The sequence below is a fragment of the Coenobita brevimanus genome, chromosome 17 (genome assembly GCF_032717465.1).
Source record: "Coenobita brevimanus isolate Jiangsu-jjx chromosome 17, ASM3271746v2, whole genome shotgun sequence".
Classification (NCBI taxonomy): Eukaryota; Metazoa; Arthropoda; class Malacostraca; order Decapoda; family Coenobitidae; genus Coenobita; species Coenobita brevimanus.
In genome coordinates, this window is record NC_136970.1 from 4,075,112 (window position 1) to 4,090,976 (window position 15,865).

Here is a 15,865-nt window from a genome sequence, read left to right on the forward strand (position 1 = left end):
GAGGCTCCCTAGCACCTCTCCCTTAGCGATTTATTTTTGAATATAGCCGGCTAATATCCCTCTGTACATTATTTTTGAAGTCTAGTGATGCTGAAAGGATTTACATTACACACAATAAGAGAAAGGCGTAATAAACAAAATAAATCGCTCAGGAAAAGGTGTTAGGGAGCGTCCTTTAACCTATTGTTGCTACCTCCAGACACTTACGTAATTTGCCAGACATCCTCGTGCTGAAAGGGTTAATCCGACACGGGGGGAGGGGGAGAGAGGAGGGGGGAAAGAGGGGAGAAGGGGAGAGGGGAGGGGAAGGGGGAGGGAGGAGGGGTGCATGTGAGAGGGGGGAGGGGGAGAAGAAGAGGAGTAGACGAGGGAGAAGAGGGAGGGGTAGAAGGAGAGGAGTAGATGAGGGGGAAGAGGGAGGGGTAGAAGGAGAGGAGTAGATGAGGGGGAAGAGGGAGGGGAAAGAGAAGGGAGGAGGAAATAGGAGGGGTGTATGTGAGGGGGGATGGGGAGTGGAAGGGGGGAGGGGGAGTGGAGAGGGGAAGGTGAGGGAGGGGTGTATGGTGAGGTAAAGGGAGGGACCTTGAGCGATATATGGAGCAAAAAAATGGAGGCTTGGGGAAAAAACTGGCAAGATTAAAGATTAGAGAGAGAAAAAGAGAGAGAGAGAGAGAGAGAGAGAGAGAGAGAGAGAGAGAGAGAGAGAGAGAGAGAGAGAGAGAGAGGATAAGAAAAGAATGATGTAAGAACGAATTACTGAAACAAGAGGAGGGGAGGGTAAGGACAAACTGAAGAGGAAAATGAGAGAGAGAGAGAGAGAGAGAGAGAGAGAGAGAGAGAGAGAGAGAGCAATGAATGGTGTAAGAACGAATTACAGAATAAGAGATGTAGAATAAGACAAGGAAAGAGAAGTAGAAGAGGAGAGAGAGAAAACTGGTGATGGCAGGAAGTAGGGGTCAGACGTTGAGAGAGAGAGAGAGAGAGAGAGAGAGAGAGAGAGAGAGAGAGAGAGAGAGAATCTGGGAGGAACTGGGGAGATAATGCAGTACGAGTTGCAGAGAATGACTTCGATACACAGACTACACAGCCCAAGAGGTCCTTCCTTGGTCAGGCCATAATATTAACGGAAAGACTTCCTCACTAATTATAGAAGTTTAAGAACGACATGGCAAAGCAGAGAGTGAGAGAGAGAGAGAGGGAGAGAGAGAGAGAGAGAGAGAAGGGGGGGATAAAGGAAAAATTATGTAACACGGGAAATAAGAGATAGATGGACATAGGAGGTAGGGAGGGGATAGGAAAGTTGAGAGAGAGAGAGAGAGAGAGAGAATATGGGAAAAATTATATAACAAGGGAAATAAGTGAGAGATGGATAGAGGGGGTAGGGGAAAGGGATAGGAAAATTGAGAGAGAGAGAGAGAGAGAGAGAGAGAGAGAGAGAGAGAGAGAGAGGATATGGGAAAAATTATGTAACAAGGGAAATAAGTGAGATAGATGGATGGAGGGGAATAGGAAAGCTGAGAGAGAGAGAGAGAGAGAGAGAGAGAGAGAGAGAGAGAGAGAGAGAGAAGGGATAAGGGAAATATTGTTACACGGGAAATAAGTGAGATAGATAGGGGGGGTTAGGGAGAAGGGACAGGAAAGCTGAGAGAGAGAGAGAGAGAGAGAGAGAGAGAGAGAGAGAGAGAGGATGTGATGTAACACGGGAAATTACTGAGATAGACAGACAGATGGATAGAGGGGGTAGAGGAAAGGACAGAAGGGAAGTAGATATAACCGGCGAGATAGGAGGAAAAATCTGACAAAGAAACCGATAAGAAAATCAAGTTGGAGAGAGAGAGAGAGAATGAAGAACGAAAAGATACAAGTCTATCTATCTATTGCCAGACGCCATAATCCCGTAAGGGGTGGCTATTTGACTTTGAGTTATTTGTTTTACGGGGAGGAACACTAACCCTTCACCAACCCACTTGTTGACACCTAGGGCTAAGCACGTATGGTTTGGTTATATGGTTACCACCCAGCGTTGTAAATGGTTTCTTGGCTTACAGGAAACCATTTGGCTTGTCACTCAATGTAAAGCCACCTGTAAAGGAAAGAAAATCAATAAGAAGTGACAGGAAAGATGGGAGAACTAGGAAGAGAGGAGGGCAGGCACAGAAAAAGAATGATAAAGGCTAAGGAAAAAGTAGGCAGCACTACATCAAGTGAGTGGATGATGGTCGCCACCACCTACCACTAAAGATACAAGTGTGACAGGAAATAACGATGAGTACCGATAAGAGACAGCTGGAAGAGGGAGAGAGTACTAAAAGGGGAGAGGGAAACGGCGAGATAAAAGATAACGAGGGTACGATAGAGAAACAGCTGAAAGGAAGGGAGCATAGATGAGACAGAGGAGAACGCAAGAAAGGAGGGAGAGAGGGATGTAGGAAGGAGGTGAAGAACGGAAATTACGGGAATCCGGCGAGATAAGACTGAAAATGCCGGAAAGATAGGCAACTGAAAGAGGGAGAGGTTGTGGAGAGGAAGAGAGGGAAAGAGGATGAGAATGAAAGGGAGAGGGGGTAAATAAGCAGATATAAATGAAAATGGAAAAATAAAGACGGAAAGGATGACAGCGTACTGATAAGAGAGACAGCTGGGAGAGGAAAGGAACAAAAAAGGGAAAAACGGAGAAAGAAAGAGGGAGGAGGAGGAATTAAGAGAGGTGTTGGTAAGGAGTGACGAACTGATATGCATAAAACGGACTTGATAAAAGGAGAGTAACTAAGATATCGATAAGAGGCAGCTGGAAGAGGGAGGGTGCAAAGAGGGAGAGACAGAGGAGAAAGGGAGGAAGGGAGGAAGGGAGAGGGAGAGAGGGAGGGGGAATCTTCCAGACCAGACTAGCGTACAGTATCGAGTGAGAAGACGCTAAGGACCTAACTCCACAGAAAGGCCATGAATGCTCCTCTCAGCGGCAACCCACACGTCTTCCTGGATGTCAAGATTGCAGATGAACCCAGTAAGTACATTTAGAAGCAATTAGATGTAGCTGTCAGGTTTTACAGGGGAAATTACGGATATCTAAAGGGAGGGAAAGTGTACCACGCGGGAGGGACGTTCTCTCACTGCGTATTGTTATATCCCCATTTTTCGATATTAATGTGGGTAGACATTCCCAAGTCATCTTTCAATGTGATTTTGATATATTTCATTTGATTATTGGTGATGGCAAGGGCTGTGGGTGAAGGGGGAAGTGTTTAGACAAAGCTGAGGCAACGCTGTGCAATTGCAAAGTCAGTATTTTTGCAACAACAAAGCATGGGCCCCAATTTCTCATGTTTTCCGCCGTTTCCGTCAATGACCTAACTCAGAATAACTGAAAATAGCATCTGGGTGCATAAAATGGCTCTGTTGTATCATAGTGGACAATAATCACTGAGTACTTTATGCAGGAACAAAGCCAGCATTGCAAGGATAAATTTGGTTGCTATGACCACCTGGGTTTGGTTTGGGTACATTTGGCCAGGGTACAAGATCAATATGCTTTCCTGTGGTTGGGATTTTGAGGATCTTACTTTGATTTTGATTGATTTTGCAAGTCTTGTTTTGATTTTTGATTTTAAATGCACTGTTCAAATCAGGGTACTTTGTCAAGGACTGAGTCTGAGTTAGTTGAAGTCATTGTTTTAGGTGTGAAGTATAGGGATCCAAATGGCATATGATTAACAGTGCATATTGTAGGTGTTTTTTCAGTATTGGACGGTCACACCCACTACTTTGGGTAGTTTAGTTAGGTTAGGTTAATGTACAGGTATGGTATGTAATGTTGTGTTTTAAGTTTTGTGGTTTAGTCAGGTTAGAAAGAACCAACACAGTAAGCTTGACAGTACGAAACAGCAAATTTTACCTTCTTTTGTAGTTATGTGAAAATTACCAGTTGACCTACCACTTTTACCAGTACTATATCATTGAATTCCTTTTGTGGTGCATGTGTTATTGCTGTAGTTGTGATTTGGGAACTGGATAAATTTATGTTGCGCTTTCTTTGGTAGGTTAGGCCCCATTAGATAAGGTTTGGGACATACCATAACATGTCGAGTAAAAAAAAAAAAAAAAAAAAAAAGTTCATGTTAGCACAAATTTTAAAAGTTGGCATTTTTTAAGCTATAACAGGCAAATTTTGTGTTCAGAATTCATGTACTGCATTATTGGATTAGCCTACATATTGTATATTTGGTCAGGTTTGGTTAGATAGATAGCAGAAATGTCAGCATAAACTATTATTATGAACTGCTTACCTATATGCTGAAATTAGTTAATAATTATTTTAACAGTAATGATGATGATGATGATGATGATAATGATAAAGGCTTATCTTCAGCCTTTTCGAGGTTTTCTGTTATATCCAGTACCGTACTGTAATGAAATGTTGCCATTAACAAAACATCCTTTTTCTAAACACCATTTGCATTTGCTTTTCCTCTTTATTCAGCAATAGTCAGGTTAATTGCATTTTGTGTGTGTGTGTGTGTGTGTGTGTGTGTGTGTGTGTGTGTCCGACTCTGGGCACAGGCTTCACAGCCTGCTATCAAGGCCCAGCATTCCTCCTACTTACCATACACCTCTACATGTCACCACTTCGGCACTGACACCCACCGTCCATATTGAATACATGCTAGGGCTGTCTTATACAGGACTGGTGCATTGGTATTAGCGGGGGTATTTTTACGATGTGTCGGCGGGTCTTCTGGTAGATCAGAAAAGCCTGATTTAATGAAATTAAAATCCTTAAACTGTTCCCTGTCCCAGCCGGGATTCGAACCTGGGTCCGTTAGGACTGCAGGCCACCTCTCTACCGATTGAGCCACCACCTCCCCCTATTGAAGGTGAAAATGTTTGAGAAAACGGCAATGAAACAAATTTTGTGGATGAACCTTACTTGTGAATGGGGTACATTTGTTGATACTGTACCATGTGAACTTGGTAGAACTTAAAGCGCAGGTTGTTATTATTATTATAATTTTTATTCCATCATATATTATTATAATTTTTATTCCATTCATGGATTTGGAGAAAGCATATGACAGGGTGGATAGACTAGGATTGTGGAAAGTGTTAAGAATATATGGAATAGATGGGAAGTTGTTGAATGCTGTGAAGAGTATGTGCGATGGTGCGAAGGCTGCAGTGCGTGTGGATGGTGAACTAAGTGAATTTTTCTCTTTGAAAGTTGGGTTGAAACAGGGATGTGTCATGTCTCCATGGTTGTTCAATCTGTACATGGATGGGGTAATAAAAGAGGTACAAGGTAGGGTAGTGGATGTTGGAGTGGCCCTGGTGAGAGAGCATAGTGTTTGGAAACTCCCTGTACTGTTGTTTGCAGATGATACCATGTTGTTGAGTGAAGACGAAGGGGAGCTGCAAGGCTTGGTGGATGAGTTTGAGAGAGTGTGTAAGAAACGGAATCTAAAGGTGAATGTAGGGAAGAGTAAAGTGATGGTCTTTGAGAGAGGTGAAGTCAGTGAATGTACAGCGAGGTTGGATGGTGAGGAATTGGAAAATGTGAGTACGTTTAAGTACTTGGGTAGTGTGATGAGTAAGGATGGAGGTTTGGAGGGTGAAGTGCTTGAAAGGGTACAGCAGGGAAGAAAGGTTGCTGGTTCTTTGAAAGCAGTGATAAGAAACAGGGAAGTGAGCATGGAAGTGAAAAAGTTACTACATGACAGTATTGTGATACCAACTCTAACGTACGGAAGTGAAGCTTGGACGTTGTTGGAAGGACACAAGTCAAGAGTGAGAGCCATGGAAATGAGTTATTTAAGAGGAGCCTGTGGAGTCACATGGAGAGACAGGCTGACGAATGAGGATATAAAGGAGCGTTGTGGTGTTGATATGGATGTGATAGGAAGCGTTATGAGGAACACACTGAGGTGGTTTGGCCATGTGGAGAGGATGGAGGGTCAAAGACTGACGAAGAGAGTGTATGTGAGTGAGGTGGAGGGGGAAAGAGGGAGGGGGAGGCCGAGGATGATATGGAGAGATGGGGTGGAGAGGTATATGAGAGAGGGGTGTGTGAGTTGGGAGCAGGGGAGTGAAATGGCGGGGGACAGGGCGACTTGGAGGCGATTTGTTTGTGGCCACCCCAAACGGGATTGAGGCGTCTGGCAATAGATAGATAGATAGATAGATAGATGTCGGAGCCAGGATTCCATGGGTTTGAATGATGAGTGAATGGAAGTTTGGCTCATTGAATTGGGCAAACTTAGGCTGTCTGGACATTGCTACTCCTTACCCTGCCATAGGGTGGGAAAGGAGGTCTGGATGATGATTATTATTATTTTTATTTTTGTGAAAATAGTAGTGGTCCAATCTTCATCCCTACCAGTGCCTTATATTTTGTTATATAGGTACATAGCCAGGTAATTTTATTCAACTTAGGAGAAACTTATGGTGGTTAAGTGGTTCAATCAGTGTCATGGCTGTTATTGTTGTAAATCTGTGCATATCAGAAACATGAATCCAGAGGATTGCAAGTTAAAGTTGCCTTTCTCATGCAGTCCACCATCTTCCATTCAGGGAATAGGGAGAGAGTTTAGGGATGCTTGAATAACTAGGCAATAGAGCTGCTTGGTTATGTAGGTGCAGGATGCTACATAAAGGTGTCCCTCAGCACCAGTGTTGCTGACTTGAGGAAGCTTCCTTAGCAGCTCTTCTTTGGTGGTTAATTTTTCCCTTCACCACGGTGGTACTTTCTTGCATGTTATGCAAACCATACTGATGTTGAAAACATAGATAGCATATGAGAGGATGTTGTAGTGTCCAGTACAATGCAAATTTCCTGCTAAGGATGGGATCCCGGAAATCCTTATGCCATTGATAACACAGCCCAGTAATGGTGCCTCGATATTAAAGAATATCTTTTTGTACAGTACAACATTGTTTAACCTGTGATGCTTAATGTTGATGTTATGGGTATGTGCTTTTTTTTTTTTTTTTTTTTCTAGCTCACCATTTTTCTGTTGGTTAGACTTTCATTAAGTTTACTTTTTCTGTTCTTTAATTTTTAGGAATGTTTTGTCGGTGAAAAATGGGATATTAGACTTACAACCTACAGAAATTGTAAATTTAAGGCTTGTGGAGAGAATGGAGGATAACAACTGGGTGCAGAGGGTGAGAGTGTGTATGTTCAGCATAGCGTTGCAAGAGTAAGACTGAAAAAGACTTGGGATGTGGTCATAGTGTGACTTCAGGAATAAGGGACTGAATAGAGAGGCTGCCAGAGATCGAGCAGCATGGAGAGCTATCATTAGGTGACTGAAGCCAGTGCATGGAAGCATACTGAATTCTTTGTAAACAAGGACAAGATACACTCAATCCTCATAAATCGCGGCAATCTGGGTCTGGACAACTTCCGTGATCTATGAATAATAACTCTTATGTGAAAAATTAATTTGGGTCTGGACTTTGGCCAACCCGCCCCCACAGCACCCTACCGACACCTATCTAGGCACCATCAAACACAAACATACAAATTTAGGAATATTCAGTGCATGTATTAAATAGAAATAAGCCATGTTAAGGGATCTCACCTTAATCCTATGACAAAATTGCTTAAGTGAATGGAGTGGGGTGGTGTTGGGAAGAACTTAGAACAACATGGCAGCTTTAGTATGCACATATGCCACCAGGGACGCACGGTGATTGGTTGTTGGGTCGCCATTTTCAGTTTGAATGCTGCGGTTTATGGTTCTCCTCGGAAAAGGCCCAATTGGTTGCCTAGGCCCGCGACTTTCATAACTTAACAGTGATTTAAGGTTGCTGGCAGTCTGAAGGCCACCTAGCTGTGATTTATGAACACGCGATTTACGAGGATTGAGTGTATTGTAGCATAGTAGAAAAATAAAAATTGAGTTTGCCTGCAGTCGTCACATGAACATTTTTTATCATCACCTAATTTCTCGCTAATTATTGAGAAAATGGCTTTCTTGAGTATATACAGTACAGTATATATATTTTTTTAATGCACCAGTTTTGTTGACAGTTTACATAACCATACATCCAACCCTTATAAACCTGATAAAAAGCAGAGAATTTCATCAAAACACTGGAATCTGTTGGTAATAAGAATGGAACTGTTAAAACTGTCCTGCTGTCTTCAAGAGTTTGTCTTAAGATATTATATATATATATATATATATATAGTATTGTGCAGCATGCACTTATACACTGAATCGGTATGCGGTGAGTCGCTTAGACTGTGATGAAAAAGTTTTGACCTTTTTTTTATACAACAAATTTTTTGCCTACATAATTATTATGATTATGATCCTGTATGAAGCCACACTGGTCGATAGACGATTACTGTTTTTGTTCATGTGGTCACCCTTGTGCAATTTTGCAGTCATTTGTTTGTTCAGAGAAGGTCTTTCCACTCTTCACCATTGGATATGTTAATGTCATTGATGGAACAAGACTGTGATGTTGCAAGCAGCAAGTGAAGTCCAGTTAGAGAAATACAGTAAAACCTCGATATAACGGACATCAATAGACCGGAATTCGCTCTTATCGGACTCAAGAAGCTACCGGACTGAATTCCTGTATATCGGAAAATGTCTGATAAAGCCAGAAGCAGTGCGGACTGCCTGACCACTTCAGCTATGTTCACCACAATAAGATAAACAAAAGCAGTGTTTATCAGTGTACAGTACAGCATTATTATATATATTATACCATTGGATTAATGTGAAGATATAACACAGTACAGTACCGTAATGGTAGTCAAAACAGTTTAAAAACTGTTCATGCAATCCGAACTAATGTCTGATATATCGGAAAAAGTCCGGATTAGCGGGGGGGAAGTCCAGATGTCGCTTTTGTTGGAATTTTTCATTTTTCGGAATGGTTTGGGCCCCAATTAGTCCGTTATAGTGAGGTCTTACTGTTCTATATATACTGTACCAGTTGAGGTAAGTTGGAAACTTGTGTTTATCCTTATTTTTGGTGGTAAGCAGCACATGAATTGAAATAACAACCATTTTAGGTGAGTTGGAAACTTGTTATTAGGCCTGTTTGGTGGAAGACCCTTGGCCAAAAACATATCTCCACTGAACCCATGTTATAATCGACTCAAAGTACAATAAATCATTGATTTTTTTTTTTTCAAATGTCTTCTCATCTTAAAATGAAGGCACGTTGTACGTTGTTTTGAATGTTCTATTAAATAAAACCTCATTAATAATATTGTTGTATTTCAGCGGGTAGGATCGTCCTAGAGCTGTTTGCAGACACTTGCCCTAAGACAGCAGAAAATTTCCGAGCCCTTTGCACGGGTGAGAAGGGTGTGGGTCAGAAAGGATTCCCTCTACACTACAAGGGATGCACATTCCACCGCAGTAAGTATGGTTGTACCCTTACACCATTGATTGTAGTTTAATGATCTAGCAATGAAAAGTCCAAATTGATGTTTTAAGATATACTGTAGTCTCAACATTCTCCTATACAATATTGTACTTGAGCAATTGTTTATTTTAATGAACTTCTAACAAAAAATGCCTGGTGGTCTGGTGAAACATAATCATAGAATGGCATTGGTTTAATGGATGCTGTATGTATTGAAGAAATGACATGAGATTTTTCCATCTTGTAAATGCTGCCAGGGGTATAGGTCAGTTTCTTATGATTCACATTCCCTGTAAAACAAATAACTCAAAGTCAATGGCCACCCCTTACGGGATTATGGCGTCTTGCAGTAGACAGACAGATAGTGTCTTTGCCTTGATCCCCCTATGCCATGGAGGTGGTATTGCCTGTATTAGAACTTGACTACATACTTTGTTGGCGAAACATACTGCTATGGATTTATGATACCTTTTTTTCATTTTTAGTAAAAAATATTAATGGTACTGGGACTTCAGTTCTTCACACTTAGCGATTATTAATTGCTTCTTTTGCTAATACATCCATTTCTCACACATGTTGGTTAGATCCTTCATAGAAGCAGTTGTTTCCCCAACATTTAACCTCATCATGAGCTTGTAAGCCTTGTTATCTGTAATTCGTGTGTACTCATATGTACCTTCTGTCTCATCAGTTTTTGTTTACTTGTACCTACAGTTGCTGTCAGGCTTCACCCTTCACATCGTTACCAATCTTTGCTTCCACTTGGGAACCTGATTAGAAGTGGTCATAACGGAACTGTCTTCAGGCTACTTTGTCCTCAGGCCTCTCATTCTATGAGACACTCCATCCTCTGTCTTCTCTCACCAGTATACTGTTCCACTCATTCTTCACCTCCTGTGGTATCATCTAATAATACCCTTGCTTTCACTATCAGAGGCTTCCTTTTTAAACCTTGTCAGTTTGCATTCATAAGTGTCCATAACTTCTTCATGGTGAGATAGAAACCACTTGAATTCACAACAATCTGAACCAGTCCACAAAGATGGTGTTCAGTAATAATTTATCTGTTCTTCTCATTTCAGTCATTGAGAACTTCATGGTGCAGGGTGGTGACTTCACCAACCATGATGGCACAGGAGGTGAGAGCATCTACGGGGACAAATTCGAGGATGAAAACTTTGAACACAAGCACTCCTCGGCTGGGCTACTGTCCATGGCCAATGCTGGACCCGGCACCAATGGCTCCCAGTTCTTCATCACATTGGCTGACACCCCACACCTGGACGGCAAGCATGTGGTCTTTGGCAAGGTGGTCAAAGGCCTCGCAGTCACTAAAATTATGGCCAGACTTCCCACTGAAGGTGACAAGCCAGTTGAGGTAGGTGTCAAATGATTTTGTATAGTAAAACTTTGGTGATGTATATTTTTTTTAAGTGGTGCTGTAGAGGGATGCCTTCATGTGGTGATAAGTGTAACCATCTGCTCAGCTGCCCATATATACAAATGCTCCTCAACCAGTACATCTAGCAGCCTCCTTAACTCTTTGGCTGCGTGAGGTGACTGTGGTCACCTTTCTAATTATTCTTCATGACATGTTAGGTGACTACAGTCCGCCGCCGACAAATAACTTTTCAGAGTACCACGTAAGTCAACTGCTTTCCCTTGAATTTGAGCTGTGCACCAACCCAGGATGTTCTACCCTCTCTTGAAGAAAAGAGTAACTATGCCTGAATAACGATAACAGCCGGAATAGTAAAGTAAAAACAGAATGATTATCATGTTTTGTCTGTTTTACCCAAGGTGTATCCAAATGATGGCTAGTGTTATGACTGATACTGTATAAACATGTACCTCATAATGGGTCTTACTACACAGTGAAATATGAACTCTTGTGAAAGGTACATTGGTTCTCAGGCATGATCGTGCTTCTGAAATGTATTTGGGCAAAGTGTGAGCAATGCAGATCACTATAGATGCAAAATTAGACATCATCATCATCATCATCATCATCATGCGGACCTCCTTTGCCACCCAAGGGCAGGGTGAGGAGTAGCATTGTCCAGACAGCACAAACTTGCCCAGTCCAAATAGGCCACACTTCCATTCACTCATTGTTCAAGCCCCCGAAATCCTGGCTCTACCGGATACGCCAAAAAACATTCACCACATTCTGTAGCTTCACACAACGTATCCGATTGAGTCAATCCGGACGCTGCCGTGCTCACAAGGGGTGCCAAAATCCCTGATCATGCATTTCTCCTCACAACATTCATCCAGCCAGCTTGAGGTCTTGTCAGTTCCCTAGCCTCACCGACTTCCAAACCTCTCTTCCTCAAACACTCATCCACCATGTCTTTCCACTTTCTCCTTTGCCTACCTCGCCCCCATCCTCCTTCAAATTCGCTCAGGTATACCTTTTTCGCCACTCTGCTGTTATCCAATCTTTCCACATGACCATACCATCTCAGGACACTCTCTTCGATTCTGGTGTCCACTGACTTCCTCACTCCACACCTTTCATGAATCACACTATTTCATATCCTATCCACCCTCTGTACTCCACATTCACTCCTCAACAGTCCCATCTCCACTGCTCTTACTCTTGACTTTTCATTTTCATGCCACACTATAGTCTCACACCCATATGTTAGAGATGGCACTAACACTCCCTCATGTAAGCCTCGTGCAGCTGCAACACTCAAGCCTCTGTTTCTTATCAAGGCCTTCATTGCACCAGCTACTTTTCTTCCTTGTGTCACTCTACTTTCAACTTCTTTTGCTCATTTTCCTCTCTTTTCTATCACTGTACCCAAGTATTTGAACTCTCTCACCAATTCCAGTCTCTCTCCTTTCACTGTGAAATCACATTGGGAGTCCCCTCTCTCTCAATAACCATCACTTTACTCTTCTCTACATTTACTCTCAAGGCACGATGCTCACAGACATCAGCAAAACTCTGCACTAGTCTACCAAGTTCCTGTCTGGTACTTGCAAACAGTACTGCATCATGAGCATACAACAAATTTGAGATATTCCATCCATCACCAATCATTACCAACGCCATCTCTCTCTCCATTACTCGTGTTTTCACGTCTCTCATCACCCCATCCATATATACCATTGAACAACCTTGGGGACATCACACAACCTTGTCGCACGCCCACACCGATCGTGAACCATTCACGTAGATGCCCATTAACCCTTACACATGCTTCGCTACCAGCATAAAAACTTGGCAGCACCTAGCAGCTTACCATCTACACCATACATGCACAAAACCTTCCACAATCCTTCTCTGTCCGCTTTGTCGTATGCTTTTTCCAGATCCATGAATGCCATGAACATCTTATGGTCCTTCTCACAAGCTTTCTGTGCTATCTGTCTCACTGCAAATACTTGATCCACACATCCTCTGCCACTCCTAAAGCGACCCTGTTCATTACTCACTAGGACTTCTGATATCTCTCTTACTTTCTCTATAATAATTCTTCCATATACCTTCCCTACCACACTCAGTAAACTTAAGCCACGATAATTCTTGCACTCACTTCACTTACCTTTATTTTTGTACGTGGGTACAATCACAGTCTTTTTCCCCTCTGCAGGCACAATTTCACTCTCCATGCCTTCTTACATATCTCCAACAAGCACTTCATTCCACTCTCTCCACTACACTTAAGCATCTCTGCATACACTTCATCAACCCCAGCTGCTTTCCCATTTTTCAACCGTTTCACAGCGCTCTTCACATGTTCGAGTGTCATGTCTCCTGGCACTTCATTCCTTCTCTGCACACCCCCAAAACCAATCATGTTTACAGCCGCTCTGCTTTCTCTATTCCCACTCATCAGGCTTTCAAAATATTCTTTCCATCTAGTCCTTACTTCATCTCCATGGGCTAGTAACCTACCACCTGCATCCTTCACACTATCACATTTCTTTCTGCTTTCACTTCTACATTTCCTCACCTCTTTCCAGAATAACTTCGTATTTTCAGAATAGTTCGCATTCATTTTTCTTCCCAGACCATCATTTACCTCCTTCTTTTTCCTCTTCACTAGTCTCTTTATGTGCTTCCTGCTGTCGATATACTCAGTTCTTATTTCAACTGAACCCCTATCCTGTAACCACTTTAGCCACTTCTTCCTCTTTTCCTCACCGCTCTCTCAACCTCCTCATCCCACCATGCCGTCCCCTTCTTTTTTGTTGATATTCTTGCCACACCACACACCTCTTTAGCATTCCTAACTAAGCAGTCCCTAAATGCATTCCACTGGCTGTCCAGATCCAATTCATTCCACTTCACTGAATCTAACTCGTCCTCTGCTTTGGTCCTGTAATCATGTGCCACTTCTTTGATCCTCAGCTTTTCAACTTTCAGTCTTTCACCCTAACTGCTCTTCTCTCTCTTGATCCACCTCACTCTTCTCAGCTTGATCTTGCATACCATAATCATATGATCTGACAGACCTCCACATTGTCCTCTCACAGCCCTCGTATCAGCAACCATTCCCATCATCAACCTCTCTACGAGCACGTAATCAACATGATCCCTGTTTCCTCTATACTGTATATATTTATGTGGATCTTTGTGTTTGAAATATGAATTACATGTGCACAACCTCCTCTCCTGACACGTATCCTTTCGTCGATTCCCATTATCATTTTCTCTTGGTACTCCATAACACCCATTATGTCATCCTCTGGACCAGTGCCTACTCTTCCGTTCATATCCCCTATCACGATCACTTTATAGCTCCTGGGCATTTTTCCCACTACTTCACCCGGCTCATCCCAAAACCTGTCTTTCTCTCTCTCACTCCTGTCCTTACACGGTGCACACGCTACAATCACTGCCACTTTCACCTTCTCAGACTTGAACTTGACATACATACACCTCGAGCTGACACATTTGTAGTCTCTCATTCCACTCTGCCACACCTCATTCATCAACAAAGCAACTCCTTCCTTGCAGCTTCCTCTCTCATTCATTCCCGATCTTACACATTTCACACCCTCCCACTTCTTCACTTCGCACCCTTTCATGTTTGTTTCACACAGTGCCATCACAGCATATCTCGCACTCTTAATCACTCTCACCACTTCCACCCTCTTGCTTTCCTCATTCACACCTTCACATTCCACATGGCCAGGCGAGTCTGCCCATTTGGTTGGGGCCCTGGGCAGGTATTGCTGCCCTCCAAGGCTCTCTGAAACGGCTGCCATGATTAAGTGATTTTGGTTAGGGGAATCTGGGGGACACTTAACCCTGCCAGAAACCCCGGTTATATGGTTACCACCCAGCGTAGTAAATGGTTTCCTGGGTACAGGAAACCATTTGGCTTGACACGCAGTGTAGAGCTCACATGGCATCACTCTACATTGAGTGAGTGGTTGATGGGCTCCCCCGCTAATTATTTTCGAATTTCTTCTCAGAAAATGGCAGTTTTCTCGTAGAAAAGTGCATTTTTTACTATTATCACAGTAAAAAAAAGGGAAACTTAATGGTCATCTTGTATTAGAAATGTAGCAATAAAGTTACAATTAACACTTTCATTTCTTAGGGACTTAGGCCTCTTCCAGGAGAATGACTGAGAAATGCAGGGTCACAGCCAAAGGGTTACATTATGCAGTGTTATCTTCCCCTGCTGACCACCCAAATGGAGACACTGGCTGTTTTTTGAAGTTCATTATAGGGGGAAAAAGGAATAAAGTACCTCCCCCCCCCATATTTCATCGTCACAAATGATAACTAAAAAAGACATGAATGGTGGGGTATCCCTGTTGCATTGTCTTTGGGTTGCTGGCAGCCTCATATCTCCCATGGCACAAAATCACGGACTTAGGGGTTTGTACCTTGGGCTTCCATATACCAACAGTCGTGTTCTCAAAGAGATCAAAGGGCCTCAAGCAGGCTGTTACCCTCCCAGAGACATATAAGAAAATTGGATTACTCTGTAATGTTTGGTAAATGGAGTGAAGAAATGTGCTGGCAGATGACATATACAGTTGTTAATAGTGCACCACTGATCTGGAATTGTTTTTTATAAAATTTTGCTTGTAAAATAACTGGTGTGATTGAAACATACCGTAATTTTGTTTAGTTATTTTTGTGGGAATTATGAAAAAAATCATGCATGTAGTAATATAATTCACTGTAATAGACACTTTCCACCCCTTTGCTCTATTTTAAAATCTAAATGTAGTATTTGCATGTTTGCATTTTTCATCATAGCTATGGAATATAAAAAACTATTTAATCACTGATATGGTACCAGCACTTGCATTGTATGCAATTTTTAGCACCACATTAAGGCATAGATTGTTTGATGTACAGTTTCTGTATTAAGGAGTATATAAAACTATTTCATTATTTTAATTTTCCACCCACTCACTTGATGTAGTGCTGCTTTCGGGTGTCTTCCCTTTCCTCTCCTCCCTCCTTTCCTTCCTTCCTCTTCACTCTTTCTTTCCTTCATTC

The 15,865-nt window shown here is 42.3% G+C and overlaps 1 protein-coding gene across 1 annotated transcript in view; it reads left to right on the forward strand.

The window, feature by feature from the left end:
* The first annotated feature begins 2,892 nt into the window (after positions 1-2,892).
* LOC145391187 (peptidyl-prolyl cis-trans isomerase D-like) overlaps positions 2,893-15,865 on the forward strand; it is a 32,818-nt gene continuing 19,845 nt past the window's right edge. Inside the window, exons 1-3 of the mRNA XM_080265868.1 lie at positions 2,893-3,004; positions 9,240-9,377; positions 10,467-10,762. Of these exons, the coding sequence (XP_080121994.1) occupies positions 2,941-3,004; positions 9,240-9,377; positions 10,467-10,762 (498 nt within the window). The 5' untranslated portion in view covers positions 2,893-2,940. The remainder of the gene's footprint in view (positions 3,005-9,239; positions 9,378-10,466; positions 10,763-15,865) is intronic.